General features: G+C 36.9%; 2 protein-coding genes and 1 pseudogene across 2 annotated transcripts; all 3 read right to left on the bottom strand.

Annotated features, from left to right (window-relative positions):
* Nucleotides 1-3849: 3849 nt before the first annotated feature.
* On the bottom strand, nucleotides 3850-5511 carry BNAC03G44350D (transcription termination factor MTERF8, chloroplastic). Its single transcript, XM_013874951.3, has one exon. It carries the CDS (start codon nucleotides 5339-5341, stop codon nucleotides 4073-4075), a length of 1269 nt encoding a protein of 422 aa, XP_013730405.1. The 5' UTR covers nucleotides 5342-5511; the 3' UTR covers nucleotides 3850-4072.
* Nucleotides 5512-6026: 515 nt separating this feature from the next.
* On the bottom strand, nucleotides 6027-9963 carry LOC106434128 (annotated as a pseudogene).
* A 671-nt stretch (nucleotides 9964-10634) lies between these two features.
* Nucleotides 10635-12446, bottom strand: LOC106434125 (F-box protein At2g14710-like). The gene has a single exon (XM_048751102.1). The coding sequence runs from the start codon at nucleotides 11967-11969 to the stop codon at nucleotides 10803-10805; it is 1167 nt and encodes a 388-aa protein (XP_048607059.1). The 5' UTR covers nucleotides 11970-12446; the 3' UTR covers nucleotides 10635-10802.
* Between the last annotated feature and the right edge of the window lie 2435 nt (nucleotides 12447-14881).

Genomic DNA, 14881 nt, shown 5'->3' with positions numbered 1-14881 from the left:
TCCGGGGGTCATGCCGGTTCATCTATTGGTTCAACAACCAGGTCGAGAGCATCTCCTGGTTCTCCACCCCAACCCACGATGAGGCTATAGCACTTGGTTAGTATTTTTTTTTATTTGTACCATTATGTTTTTTTTTCTTTAATTAACTTGCTAACTTGTATTTTTTTTAAAGGTTCACCAAGTCGAAAAATGGCATTAGCCGGAGCATCAACCAGATGATGTACTCCATGCTCTATTTTGGATATCCAAAGTGGAGTGTGATCCCTTCCGACGAACGAGAGTTGTGGTTTCGTCAGTTTGCGGTATAGTAACTCTTTATTTTTTAAAAGTTTTTACATTTTTTTTAATATATTTACTTATTAAATTGTGTTTGTTTTGTAGCAAGAGTTCAACTGGCACTCCGATCTTACGGAAACATTCCGTAAGAAATTCAACGAAAAGGCCATGGACTCTTATACAAAGCAGATAAACGCGTGGAAGACAGTTTGGCAGAAGAACAAGAGGCCACGGTTCATCAACGGGACGGTGTGGGAGCAGTTGATAGCTCATTGGGAGAAGGAAGAAACTGCAGAGACGTCTTCTAGGAACTCCAAGAACCGGAAGAGCGATCGTGGCGGGAAAGGTATGTATGTGCACAACCTCGGCGCTTGCTCTATGTCTACTAAGGAGGATGAACTTGTAAGTTTTTTATTATTATTTATCTTTATATTTTTTAAATAAATATTTTATATATTCCTTGGCTAATAATGGCGGTTTTTTAGATCGAAGCAAATGACGGTAATCCCGTTGATCGTCTCCAACTCATTAAGGTGGCTCACACTAACAAGACGACGGGTCAAATTCAGGACTCCGTGATCAAAGGTGTCGTTGATTTGGTGGAAGCTGAAATAGTTTCTCAATCTCAGCCTCTCTCTGATGACGGCGACTCTACGGGAGCTTCAACCAACTTGTCTCTATTGCAAATAAATGAGATGGTTGAAAAGGTAATTTTTTTATTAATATATTTTTTTTAAAATATCGATTACTAACTTGTCCCTATTTACTTACTTTAAATATTTTTGTAGGCGGTTCCTAAAAGGAAAGGAGGCCGTTTAGTTGGGTTGGCCCGCCGTGCTTCTTCGTATCCGGCATCTTCTTCGCAAGCTTCGTATGCCGATCCCATGATTCTCGAGGAGCTACATGACAAAGATGAACGGATTGGGGCATTGGAGGAGCAGAACACCACTATCCTTTCGGAGAATGCCACTATCCGTTCAGAGAATACCACTATCCTTGCTGAGTTGGCATCCCAGAAGAAGTTCAATACCGAGATAATGCAGAAGCTAGATCGCTTGATGTCTTCGAGTTCATCTTAGTTTTTTTCGGCTTTTTAAAACTTTCGGAATGTTTTTTTTTTCTATTTCGGTTTGTATGAATTTTAAACTTTCTGAATGTTTTTTTCCTATTTCGGTTTGTATGAATTTAAATTATATAATATTATTAGTTTTAAATTTCTGATTTTTTAATTTATTAATATAAAAAAATATATAAAATTGCAAAATCAATTCGTTTTTAAAATTTATATAATTCGGTATATTCCGACGGACAATGGTCGTCCGAATATACCGACGGACAAATATCCGTCGGAATTTACCGACGAACCTATATTCGTCGAAATATTCCGACGGACAAATATCCGTCGGTATATTCCGACGACCATTGTCCGTCGGAATATTCCGACGACCATTGTCCGTCGGAATACACCGAGGAATCCACTACGTCGGAATTGTCCGAGGAACCTTCTCCGTCGGTACATAGTTTTTCCGATGAACTCTGGTCTCGTGTGTCCGCATCGTAATATCGTCGGAAGTTCGTCAGAATGACATTTTTCGGTATTCGTCAGAAAGTCGTCGGAATTTTGTCAGAAATTCCGACGAATTTTTTTTCTGACAAAACGATACCGACGGACAGGTTCGTCGGAAATTCGTCGGAATCGGTCTATTCCGACGACTTCGGCCATCAGAATCCCCATGTTTTCTTGTAGTGAATTGATTCAGTTGGTCTTCTTTATCAATATGAAACCCATCAGACACATAGATAATAACAACGTCAATCCAATCCAAACAGCTTTGTTTGCTTTAACATCTTAAGCGAGAATTGGTTAAGCACGAACATCAAAAGATCAAAAGAATCCGTACCTTTTTCAACCAATTTCACAATGTATATATAGCACCTTTGGTGACTGGTGAAAAGATTTAACAAGAGATGATTTCCTGATGGATCGTGAAGGATGAAACAACCCCTAACTTTTCCTTTGTTTCTGGTCGATGACAAATTTTTTTTAACGTAACACTAACTGATTTTTTTTCTTGCGCTAATTAGTTGACCTTTAAAATGGGCCATGCAGTTAAAATATGCAAATGGATAATCTGAGACAAAATAGCCTAATATCATTTGGTCCATTATGAGAATATTATTTTTTGAGCAAAATGAGAGTATTATTTGTTTCAAAAAAAGAATTTTTTTTGTTTGCTATTAAGAGAAGGATAAATGTGAATTATAAAAATAAATTAAAAAATGTATGCAGTCCGGTTAAAAAAACCTTAAGAGTGCTGTAATTGTGAATATATTTGTTATATACAATAAATGGTGATATATATTCATTTGTAAAAATCTAAATTAAATTTCCAACAATATTTTTTCTTAAATATATATATTGTGATCATTTATATAACCATACTAATTTGTACCATTCATAAACAATGTATACAAATGATCCATCTTATCCTTGATCCATAAATAATATAATATATCACTTATTTATATATCAAATGATAACATAATATGATTTACACAAACACAAGCAACTTAAAATTATAAATTAAGATAACACTGCGCGGGTCCGAGCCTAGTACAACTCAAAATAGACTTCCTTTTTGAATGTAGTCGACAATCAATCAAGATTTTGTTTACAATATAAATTTTATAGTCCTTTTTTTTTTTTTTTTTTGGCACTGGGCGCTCTCTAGAATCCCGGAGGAGTCGACCCCGTATGCCTTGAGATCCAGTTCACTCTAGTGTTTTACCACTAGGCTATTCTGTCCCGACTTTATAGTTCCTTTTTTATAGTCCCAAATGACATGTTTTTTTATACGACATATAACTCCCAACTTGGTGAGTCACGTACCAGATCGATAACAAAGGAAGACAGATACACCTCTTCAGATAGACACCTCTTCTCTTTTCATGTATCCTCTCAATCAAGAGTGAGATGAAAGGAACAGAGACAACAGCAGCATTAATTGTCCTCATCACTTCCTTACCTACAAATTAAAAAATAGTTAATAAATAGCATATTTAGACCCGACATAATCAACTCAATTTTCTTTTGCCGACATCTTTTTTGTGTCGAGCTTGATCAATTCAATTTTAATCACAATATTAGTTGATGTTCTTTTATTTTTCTGAATAATTTTTTAAAAAAAGAAAGTCTGTCGTTTGAAAAAGTACTTTTGAATCCTATAATTTCGAAAGAGAAACAAATACATATTGACGGACAAGTGATATTGATATCAACACTCAAAGCGTGAAAAAATTCCAACTACGACATTAAAATACGGCTTGTTTTTGAAGATATCTTCAGCTCATGTCCAACCCAACCTAGACCAAACATGATTTCAGACGGCAACATGGTTTGAATTCGCAGCGTATCGTGCTAGACTTCTTGGCTAACCGTTCAGCCCAACCTGATGAATAATTAGATTATCGGACTTTTGTTTCACCCTACTATTTTAACTCGTGTTCGAGCATTATCAAAACCGACTTCTCCTATGTAGAAGTTGAGAGGTGGTTGTAATAGCGGCCGGAAGATTAACCAAACAATCACAGCTAACCCAGTATACTGTAAGTTACCTGACTAATCACACCATCACATGTCTACACTTTTCTAGTCTACCAACATTTGAACTGTTTCAAAGACTTAGAAAAGATTGCTAGAGTATACATTGCATTCCAGAGATTTATAGATAAATGCCTGCTTCCCATTCTTCACATCTTATAAAAACAAAACATCCCTTGACAAAGCCTTTGTAATCTAAGAAACATGACCTCCGGTGAAAACAGCCATCAACTCAGCCACAAGCTTCTTATCATCACCATGCTTCATCACATACCTTTTCAAAAACGCATGGTCCGTACACACCAAAACAGAGCCAAGCGAAGGAAGCTCACTTCCTAGCAAACCTTCCGACATTAGAGCCTTGATTACATTACACCTCGGGATAGTCCTCTTCTCCAAGTTGTATCCAAGCACCGTAGGGTTCGAAACCAAAGACTTCACAGGCCAATTCATATCCTTCACAAGAAACTCAGTCTTCCTCTTCACCAGCTCAGCAGAATAGTTCAGACACTGAGGATGGCACTTGACCAACACCGCAAACTCATCTCTCGTGAACCCAAGGCCTAGATAGGCTTCGATGGAGTTCAATACGTTCTTCTCCGAGAGCGGTAGAAAGCTCGGATTCTTCTTGAACATCTCCCACACATCTCCCTCAGAAAACCCCAACTTTCCATAAAAACTTAGCTTCTCTTGTATCGTCTTGTCGCTCAACTGGTAAAGCATGCGAAGAGCTTCAACAAACCTAAACGTGGCGGGTTCGAAACCCATCTCAACGACCTTTTTAAGAGTTTCTTCAAACTTTTCTTTCCCACAACAGACGTGGTGATTGGAGATGAGCAAGGGGAGAAGCAGCCTCTGAGGCACTCCCATATCTCTCAAAACCAATACGTTCCTCAGTTTGTTCCCCTGCGCACTGCCCTCCGGCAAAGAATAATAACTCTTGTCTGCAACTATAATAATCTCTCTGACGAAATCGTAGTACCTGCTCAAAGCTTTGTCCTTTTTGATTCCCAAGATCTTAGGGACTTTGGTGAGGATCTCGGTGAGCTCGGAGGTTGAAGCTCCTCTCGAGGTTAAGAACCGAAGCTTGGGAGCGAGCGATGACTCAGCATCTAGTGAGAGGAGTCGTGGATAAGTTCTGATGATGGTGGAGATGTGAGAATCTGTAAACCCGTGACTCCTGAGAAGAGTGAGAACAGAGTCTGGATTACAACACTTGGCCTCCTCTGTGGTGACTTTTCTCCAGATTGATTCGGCGAGTTTGGTGTTGAAGCCTAGAGATTCGACGAGGTAAGAGACGGTAAAGTTGTTACCTTTTCGACGGCTCACGTCGGCGGCAGCACTAGCGGAGGAGAAGGAGATGGAGAAAGCAGATGGGTTTTGAAGAAAAGCGAGTGAATCTCTCAAGTAACGCCATTTGTGCAACTCCAGTGGCTTTCTTCCACTGATTATCAGAGAAAACATGTAAATGAAATGGGACAATCTGAAAGAGCAGACGAGAAGGAATTCGGACAATAAATCTCAAAACTTTGTTCAAATTCACTCGTCGACAAGTGACCCCAATTTTTGGTGGGTGTATTGAAGCGACAGTTTTAGGTGATTTATGTAGCAATGACAAATCCATGGTTATTCACACATGAATTGAACCTTATTCTGAAATTCAGTGTTATAGAAAATATTTTAATCAGTAAAATTTTAAAGTTTTCAAGTGATTTCAGAATGTTTTGGTGGAGTTTCTTAGTTAATAAAAAATAAAAAATTAAATTTTATGGTTTTAGATGATATTCTAGAGTTATTTAACAAAAATCATTTTATTTTGTGTAATTCCTTAAAATCATTTAAAAACTTCATTAAAAATCAAATCGAATATACCCTCCTTTGTTTATGATTCTGACATTGCCCGAACCAGTGTGTTGGGCCTTAATTGGGCCTTGGCACAGCAAGGCACGAGTTTTGGGATTCCTAAAACTGGTCATGTTCGGATGTCCAATCGGATTTCAGTTTTATAAGAGTATGAAATGTTACTTTATTCGGTTCAGTTTTTTTCCTAGTTCAATTCGGATATTGTAATACATTGCAAACCGGGGTGATCACATCTTAAATTTCGGATTTTGGCTATCTAAGAACAAAGAAGTTAACCCAAGAAACAGAACTGTGAAGAGAGTCTTTGCATACACAGCAAACTTGCTGTTATTATCATACAGGAGACAAGAGGGCTAAGTGAAACAGAAACACTTGTGGAAAAGAGTTGTGAAAAAAGAGGTGCAGGCTTGGTCACACTTTCCGTTGAGGATGTCGGCGTGGTCAACGCTGCAGTAAAGATAGCTTTCTTTAGCAGCTGAATTCTTAGTCAGGACAGTGGAGAAACCTGCGTAGTTCTCCTTCCCGTGGGACCTCTTAAGGCAGATGTTAGCCATGAACCTGAGCATCTCTTTCTTCTGGTTAAAGGGTTGGTTGACATATTCCTCTATTGGCATCCACTGAGAAACTCAAAACAAGAGAATTTAGCCGTTACAATATCTGCAGAAACTAAAAACCTTCCTTGGTTCAGGTGAATCACAAGAGTCTAATTGCATCCAATATCTCAGAGTCTTGTTTCTTGATTTCAAAATTGCTTGCTTCCAGCTCACAGAAGAAAAATACACTTGATTTTCTCTCAAAGAATGATTGGTGTCTTTCCCTGCGAGCGAGATACCAACAACAAGATGATAAGATTATACAGGTCATAGAGGTGTACCTAATAAAGAAGGGTTGAAGAGATCTTTTTGTGATCACTAGCTAGGAGAGTTCACCCTAGAGAGAGAACATAACCACGTCGCCTCCGCTCTTACATCTCGACGCCGGTGAGGCCCATGGCCACCGGCGTCGGGACCTCAATTCCGTCTGTGTTATAACGTATTCTCTCTTCTTCTTCGTCGTCTTCAACATCTGTACTCGTACTGTCGTCGTCTCCCACGCCGCTGCTCCCTTAGATCCGCTCGTCATCACCTTTTCCCCTCCAATCCGAGACACTACCGCCTCCCATGTTCCCCTCCTCGCTACCACTCATCCTCTCCGAGCGAGCAGCCCCTCTCTAGTCATGCCTAGTGTCAGCGCGTTCATCGTCCTCGCAGCACTTCCGTTCATGCTCGTCTCCGCTGGATCTTCAGATGGCTCGAACGGCTTGGTCTCAAGCACCGCCATGAAGACCACCAGTGGCCCTAGCGTCAGCTCCTCTGAAGGCCACTGCTGCTCCTCCGTACTTCGTAACCTCCACAACGACGGTTCCTCTGTTTGGAACATCAGATCTGAGAGTTGGATCTCTCGGTTAAAAGATCCTCGCTGGGTTCAGCTCCACCCATCCACGTCGATATCACTCCCGCTTCCCTTCATCTCCGCCAACGAAAAATCCACTGCTGTCTTGTTCTCACACCGACAAGGCGGAGCCGTCACCACCACACCATTGAGTTCTCTGCTTATGTGCTTCCTCACTCTTATCTTCAAGCCGCTCACGCCTTCTTCGGAACAAGTCACTCTCAGACGAGAGGTCGCCCCACCACCACGACGTTTTGTGCCTCCAACGCCGAGATGCGAGCTCACCGGTGATTTTGACACAGCCCTCCAACGCCGAGACGCGAGCTTCACTCCACCTTTCTGGGCCTGGGCTTTAAACAACAAGGGTTCTAGCCCATTTTATGACCCAAAAGGACTCTCGAGTGATCTCCCACCACAATCTTATCCGACGTCATTCTCACGGTTCGTTTCAAAGTCAAATATACCTATGGAATTGGAGATGACAACGGTATCAACCGTCTCCCCAAACAATATGCTTTCCGGCACAGTTGAGATTCACCTAGTCTCCCAGATTATAGCTAATCTTGTTTGTCTAATGGACTGCATATTCACATCTAGCTTCTCAATGAGCTCATCAGTGTTGGTATTCACCAACGATTTTCAAACCCGATCTTTAGGGTCCCCTCTCATCGGTTCATGTACCGATTTTAGTATGTTCTTGGGAGCATCAGTTTTAGGGTTTCAAGTGAAGTTTGTCTACGGGTATCTTCGCCCCTTAAACACATCTATCCTTTATTGTTGTACCTTTCGTTTTCATCTAGCCGTTGAATTCACTTGCGGTTGTAACCGTCTAAACCCGCTGGGCATTTAGTTTAATATAATAGCTTGTTGACAAAAAAAAGAAGAGATCTTTTTGTTTTACCTGAAAGCCAAGACTTCCACAAATTTTGTCTTAATCTGAAAAAAAAGAGTAGACCAAAACATTGACATTAAATTGCAAAATCAATATAAAACTCCAAATATCCTGACATTAAATTTAGGTTTAAAGGAAGGTACTTACACAAGTTTCTTCTTCCACTTCCCCAACTGCTCCTGTCCAAATATCCTCACCCTGTGGATTTATATTCGGTGTCATAATAGAGGAAGATGCAGAAGCATAAAATATATCAAGGGTTTTGTTTAATTGCTAATAAACTGTAGTTGATATCACTAATCCTTGATTAATGGAACCAATGTGTGACTATATCTCTATACAAAGTTGAAGAAATAGGAGTCTATGGAAACAGGCAAAGTTGTCTTGGATTTGCAAGAGTTAGTCTGTAATTAACACGCTGGTTCTATATACTAAATTTAGTTCACTGAGGTTCTTACTAAGAAAAGATTACACACACACAAAAATGAGCCAAGATCCCATAAATTCACCTACCAGTAGGAAGCTTCCACACTCCTGTCCCTTTGAAACGACCACCCAATCTCCTGAACCACAAGCACCTGCAAATGGAAAATTGTTTATCCAGGTTCAGTCAAATGTAAGTTTCAGCTCTTGTTGTACACCAAGGAAAGAATCGGCAATAATTAAAAGACAAACTGATACAGAAAACCTAATATTATTCCAGTGCTCTCATCCATCCAACTGTATCCTAAATTCTTATATCTAACACCAAACAATTGTAAGCAATTTAGCCCTTCTCAGTACACTAAGATTAAGAAAAGGAAGGACCAAGAGACATATAAAACCAATAATCTTAGTTACGTCTCTGCTCTTGTTCAGCACAAAAGCACCGATCCCAATACGATGAGAAGCATTGGCAGGAATAGTGCTAGGTGACTCTGAGATCCAAGATGTAAGAACCACGTACTCATTCTCGGCATGGTGGTATGTAAACCCTCTCTAACAAATCACCAAAAGGAAATTAACAAGAATCAATCCAAAAAAAATTCACATTCACAAAACATAACACAAAATCTTGTTACCTTTATTGCACTGTCAACAAGACTAGAAAGCTGACTAGATAGCTTTATCCAAATTCCTCTCTTCCCCTACAAATCATATCCCAAAGTCAACAAGACTGAAAAGCTCACTAGGCAGCTTAAAGTCTGCCGTGTGTCTTCTAATACCTGAACCTTCCATGGTGCAAGGGAAACGTCAAGCTTTGACTCAAAATCCTGAGCAGTCGTGGGCTCCATTTCCATCAAGTTCACCACTACACCTCCATAGTTGTCTTCTTTTCCACTAAAGATCTGATGAGCCCGACAGTCCATTACTGCAGTATCCAAGTAAAAAAGGATCTCCCTGTGAATATTCGGTCAAAAAAGTCAACGATGTCGAGAACTTGGGGCCTGGGAATCCCAACCGAGTTGAGATTCCAAATTCAGATGCGAGTAAGAAGAAATGTGTACGCAAGACACGTGCCTTCAGTTATCTGTGAGTGGATGCAGCCAGGGTCCAGGTTGAGTAGACTTTGAAGAGTTTCCAAGTAAATGATAAAATCAGAGTCTCAGACATACTATTTGAGAATGATTTGTATACGTGTCATTGTTACGTTAACTTTCACGAGAATTGATGATATGTCTTAAAAGAAATATGATATGACATAGATCTAATTATGACATATAAAATTTACTATTTTTAGATTTATGTTTTTGGTAAGATTTCTTAAATATAATAATGATGATTTTCTATATATGGATTTATATTTTTGAAAAAATTTCATAATATAGTAATAACTAATAAATTTTATATCAAAAATATTTTTCTCAGTAAATATTCATTTTGGTAAGATTTTATGATACCTAATAACTTTTCTATATCTATTAAAATAATATATCTATTAAAATAATATGTTTTTATATATAAATAATAATTACGAATATTAAAATTTTACATCAATATATGAATCATATTTTTATTATTAAAATAAGTGTAGTTTAAAATATATTTTAACAACGTATATAAGTTATTTTTATTTAATGTATATATTATTAGAAATAATTTATATATTTACAAATAGACATATTTAAAAATTGTAATTAAATAAAGAATAATATAATAAAGTAACTTTATACATTTCAATTATTTTTTTCAAAAGTTAAATAATACAAAATTAAAAGGTCAAAGTAAACTTGAATAAATCAAATTAAAAACAATTACATTATGGTTTTATTTTTTAAACTAATAAAAATAAAATAGAAAAATAGAAAATTTTATTTATATATAACATTTTTAAATATTTGATATCTGCGTATGGCGCAGGAAAACTCCTAGTTATTTAATTATATTTGGAAGAGTCGGACCGTTCTTGCTTTCCCGACAGAGCCGTTGCACTTGCAAAGACTTGGTCTTGCTCGCATTCATACATAACTAATGTTTTATCCAAGAAGGCAATATAAAATATGGCAAACTCTGTTTGCAACAGTAAAGATGATTTTATGAAGGAAGATGAAGATACTGTTGTTAGTTTTTTCAATTTACACAAGTCACATTCTTTGTAAAAACGTTTTTTTGAGTAGAATAAATTTAACATTTATTCAAAAAGATGATTTTGTGAATAAAAATAAGAACAAAATCCAAATCAACGTGAGCTTCCTCAGCATCAACAACCAAACAAGAAAACAAACAACCAAACAAGAAAACAAATTAGCGTAATAAAAATCAAACATGTAATTCTGCTTCTTTCCTTCGACCTCCAGGAACCGGGACCAAACTCGGAAAATAGGTACAATGCAAAGGCCAAGGATCCACCACAGAACTCATGTGGACTTTGCTTATCAACTTGTTTTCTTCCACAACATAAATCCAAGGCTTGCCAGTTTCGTCGCAAGAACACATGACAAGCCTTTTGTGTTGGATGAAGTAACTTGGCTGAGAGTAGGAATATTTGTTTGGTACCAAACCTGGAAAGTTAGGAATCGACAAAGTCATGAAGTTCATCCAAACTACATCATTACCATCCTCAACACTAATCATGTTCTTAGTCACCCAAATCTCAATCTTCTTTGTCACGTGACATTGTTTTAACAAGGAAAACCGATCTCCCCTAAAGACCCTAAGCACAAGAGCATCGCGAGGATGATTCATCCCACATGGTAGATAACATAATAAGTCAGAGAACCTTTTGCTCACAAAACTGAAGTTAAGTAGGTGGTACAAGGGATCATTCTCGTCATAAAAAGCAACCCAATACAAATTTCCATTCAAAGATACACCACTTTTCGTGAGTAAGAAAGGTTCTTTATCTCCCTGACTAGGTTCCACCTCGAGGTCTTTCCACTCCTCAGAGGCAAAGTCATGGATTCCCCACCATGCCTCGTGGGAATGATCCTTCCTGTAAGACCCAATGGTCGTGTAGAGTCTTTCCTTAACTATCATATTATTATTATTATTATTATGATTATCAGTATCATAACCTATGCCATCGATTCGGAAACGAGAACTAGGCTCGCTAACATCGGCTTTGATCCATCTACTAAGGTTCAACCACGGGTTCCAAACCGAGGCTCCTTTATCCATGCAACATAGCAAGAACTCATTGCAATCAACCAAATGTTTAATCTCAGGTTGTATACCGGGAATATCCAATGTTAACTCACGAACCACTATCTTGGGGTTAATGCTTACCGAGTAAATCTTGGATTTCGTTGTTAGGATGAATCGAAACGTCCAGGTGTGGTTGTTGATGAACGTTTTGTCGTTGAAGAGAGTGTTCCATCGTTTGCAAACGGTTCTGAAGCGAACAAGAGATCTTGGAGGAACATGAGAGAGTACCTCTTCAATCAACTCCCAAGGAAGCTGCTCCTTTTTAGTTTTGGTTGAGTCCATTATCTATGATTTTTGTAATTAATTATCGTTTCAATCGAATGTTAAAATATGTCTTTTAAAATACAGGAGCTACAAAATCAGTTAAGGTCAAGAGATGAAAAGAAAACTAACTTTACTGGCTTGTCGGTGTAGATGAATGAGAATGGTCTACAATATCTAGATTGACAGAATCAATAGAATTCACATGCAACAAATGCACCCGGCGATGGCACAATTCCTAACTGAATCTCGAGTTTCAGAGAGTCAAACCCAGCACTTTATGTTCGTTTTGCGATCCCTACCTACACGCCATCTACAATATCTAGATTGACATGAAAACACGGACCCCGATGATCAGAGTTCGATTTAGTTCACGATTTATTTTGCCGTAATATCAACATATAAACTAACATATATCATTAAAGATATTTTGTCAGTTTAACTTAATTTTTGCAAAAATCACTTCTCTTAATTTTTTTACTTTTATAATAGTACAATATTATTTTAAGATAACAACACAATATATAAGAATCATCATAATTATTTTTAAAATATATAAGATTTTTAATATAATCTTTGTTTCATTATATAATAGAATCTATATAAAAATGATTTTTAGTAATTAAACTCCTCAATTAAAAATGAATCGAAAAAAACCCTCAACTAAAAATCCTGTGAAATAAACCCTCAACTTTAATTTCATTGACATATGTTACCCTCCGTCTAAAAAACCGTGACGGAGGATGACATATGTTAACGGTTTATAAGTTGAGGGTTTATAATGTTGAAAACTTTGTTGAGGGTTTTTTTTCACGATTCAAAAATAGTTGAGGGATTTTTTCACTAAAAGTCATTAAATATTATTAAATTATTTATTATCATTTATTGTTTTAGATTGATTTATAAGCCTTTAAAACTAATTTATAAATTTTAATACATTAATCTATTATAAAATTATTTTATACATCTTAAATTAATAATTTTCAACACTATTTACTATTATTATAACTTCAAAATATTAAATTATTTGATATTTGACAATAGTGATATAAACAAATTTGTGTTTATATCGTCATTGTCAAATATCAAATAATTTAAAATTTCTAAGTTATATTAAGTCTTAAGTAGTGTCGAGGATAATTCATCCATGAAGTCAATTTTTCTATTTAGAGTAGGACCCACTTTTTCATGATTTTTCATGTTTTCTGTCGTGAAAATAGACTTTAGTCACTCTAATTTTTAACGTGAAATCTTCGTTGCGAAAAATTATTTCGCAAATAATAGTATATATTGGGATTATACATAAATTTCAAAATTTTGATTAGTTAACGTATGTTTTGGCATGCAATAGGAGTTGAGATATGTATTTTTTAAATCGACTTTTAGTTCAAGCATGGATTTCAAATTTTTGATTAGTGATATGTTTTGCCATATAGTAAAAGTTAGGGTATGTATTTTCTCAGCGACCCCTAGTTCGGGCATGAATAAACCGTTTTCCCCCACACTTCCATAGTCTGATATCCTCCTCATTATATAAACCTCTATTTCTGAGCTTATCTATCTCATGTTCAATGATGTTATAGGTTTCAAAACAGTGTCTTCTTCGCCTGTGCTTTTGGAGCACCGAGGCAACTGTATCATGGAAACGAATGCCCATGCTCAAAGGACCACCTGCTCCAGTTTTTTCTATGAGACAACCTAGCTCTGACCAGTCATCAAACCATAAGGACGTCTACAAACCATTATGAACTGTCACTTTTGAAAACCCCGCTGCAACTTCTCTGCATTTTAACAGTTTCTTCCACATCTAAGAGCCAAGGGAGTTACTGTCTTTTACTGTCCAGAAAGAGCTCTCGCGAATCAAGTAACAGTTCACCCATTTAACCCAAAGGGAATTTTTAGATGAAAGGATACGCCACACTATCTTTAGACTAGAAACTTGATTTGCTTCCTCAAGAGACCGCAGACCCATACCTCCCTCTTCTTTTGGCCTACAGAAATCTTTCCAGCTAACCTTTGCTTTTTCGTATTCAATTCAGGACCCGACGACAGAAAGGCTGCACACAGACGGTCAATTCACGTCCCGACCACAGAAAGGCTGTTTTTTTTAATTGGTTAGAAATCCATCAAAACCTACCGTTGGAGTTGGCTTTAGCACCTCCAATGGATAAAATCCTTACTGGAAATGCTCTATAATACCTGAACCTTCCATGCCGTAAGTGAAAGGTTAAGCTTTGACTCAAATTCCTGAGCAGTGTGTTCCATTTCCATCAAGTTCACCACTAGACCTCCATAGTTGTCTTCTTTTCCAACAAAGAAAGGATCACCCTATGACAACTCGACCAAGAAAGTCAACGATGTCGAGAACGACCTGAGATTCCAAATTCAAATGCGAATAAGAAGAGATGTGTACGCAAGATACATACATTCAGTTATATCATATATGTGGGAAGGGATGGAGGGAGAGTCCAAGGTTCTATAACCAGGAGATGAAAGTAGAAGATAAGAGGATGACTTAAAGAGTAAAGACTTTGAAGAGTTTCCAAGTAAATGATAAAATCAGAGTTGCAAAACTTTAAGTTTCAGAGTTTATTTAATTATATATGCAAGTCAGTGCTTATTCTGGTAGCAACAGTGAAGATGATTTTATAAATAAAAATAAGAACAAAATCCAAATCAATGTTAGCTTTCTCAGCATCAACGACCAAACAAGAACCGATTATCGTTTTTTTTTTTTTTGATCAAATCCGATTATCGTATTTATTATATAATTATATTTAGATACTATATAATCACATTTAGATAGATTTTTAATATAAATATAAAACACTAAAACCAAAAATATTATATATATATATATATATAATTATTAACATGTAATTTCATAAAATATAAATATTTTAAATCAATGCAATCTATCTTATTAAAAGAAA

Source organism: Brassica napus, chromosome C3 (assembly GCF_020379485.1).
Source record: "Brassica napus cultivar Da-Ae chromosome C3, Da-Ae, whole genome shotgun sequence".
NCBI lineage: Eukaryota > Viridiplantae > Streptophyta > Magnoliopsida > Brassicales > Brassicaceae > Brassica > Brassica napus.
The sequence above is the reverse complement of the archived record's forward strand: the minus strand, read 5'-3'. Positions and strand labels throughout refer to the sequence as shown.

Excerpts from the sequence above, each read along its gene's own strand:
- LOC106434125 (XM_048751102.1), bottom strand. The coding sequence starts at position 11,969 with ATGGACTCAACCAAAACTAAAAAGGAGCAGCTTCCTTGGGAGTTGATT.
- BNAC03G44350D (XM_013874951.3), bottom strand. The coding sequence starts at position 5,341 with ATGTTTTCTCTGATAATCAGTGGAAGAAAGCCACTGGAGTTGCACAAA.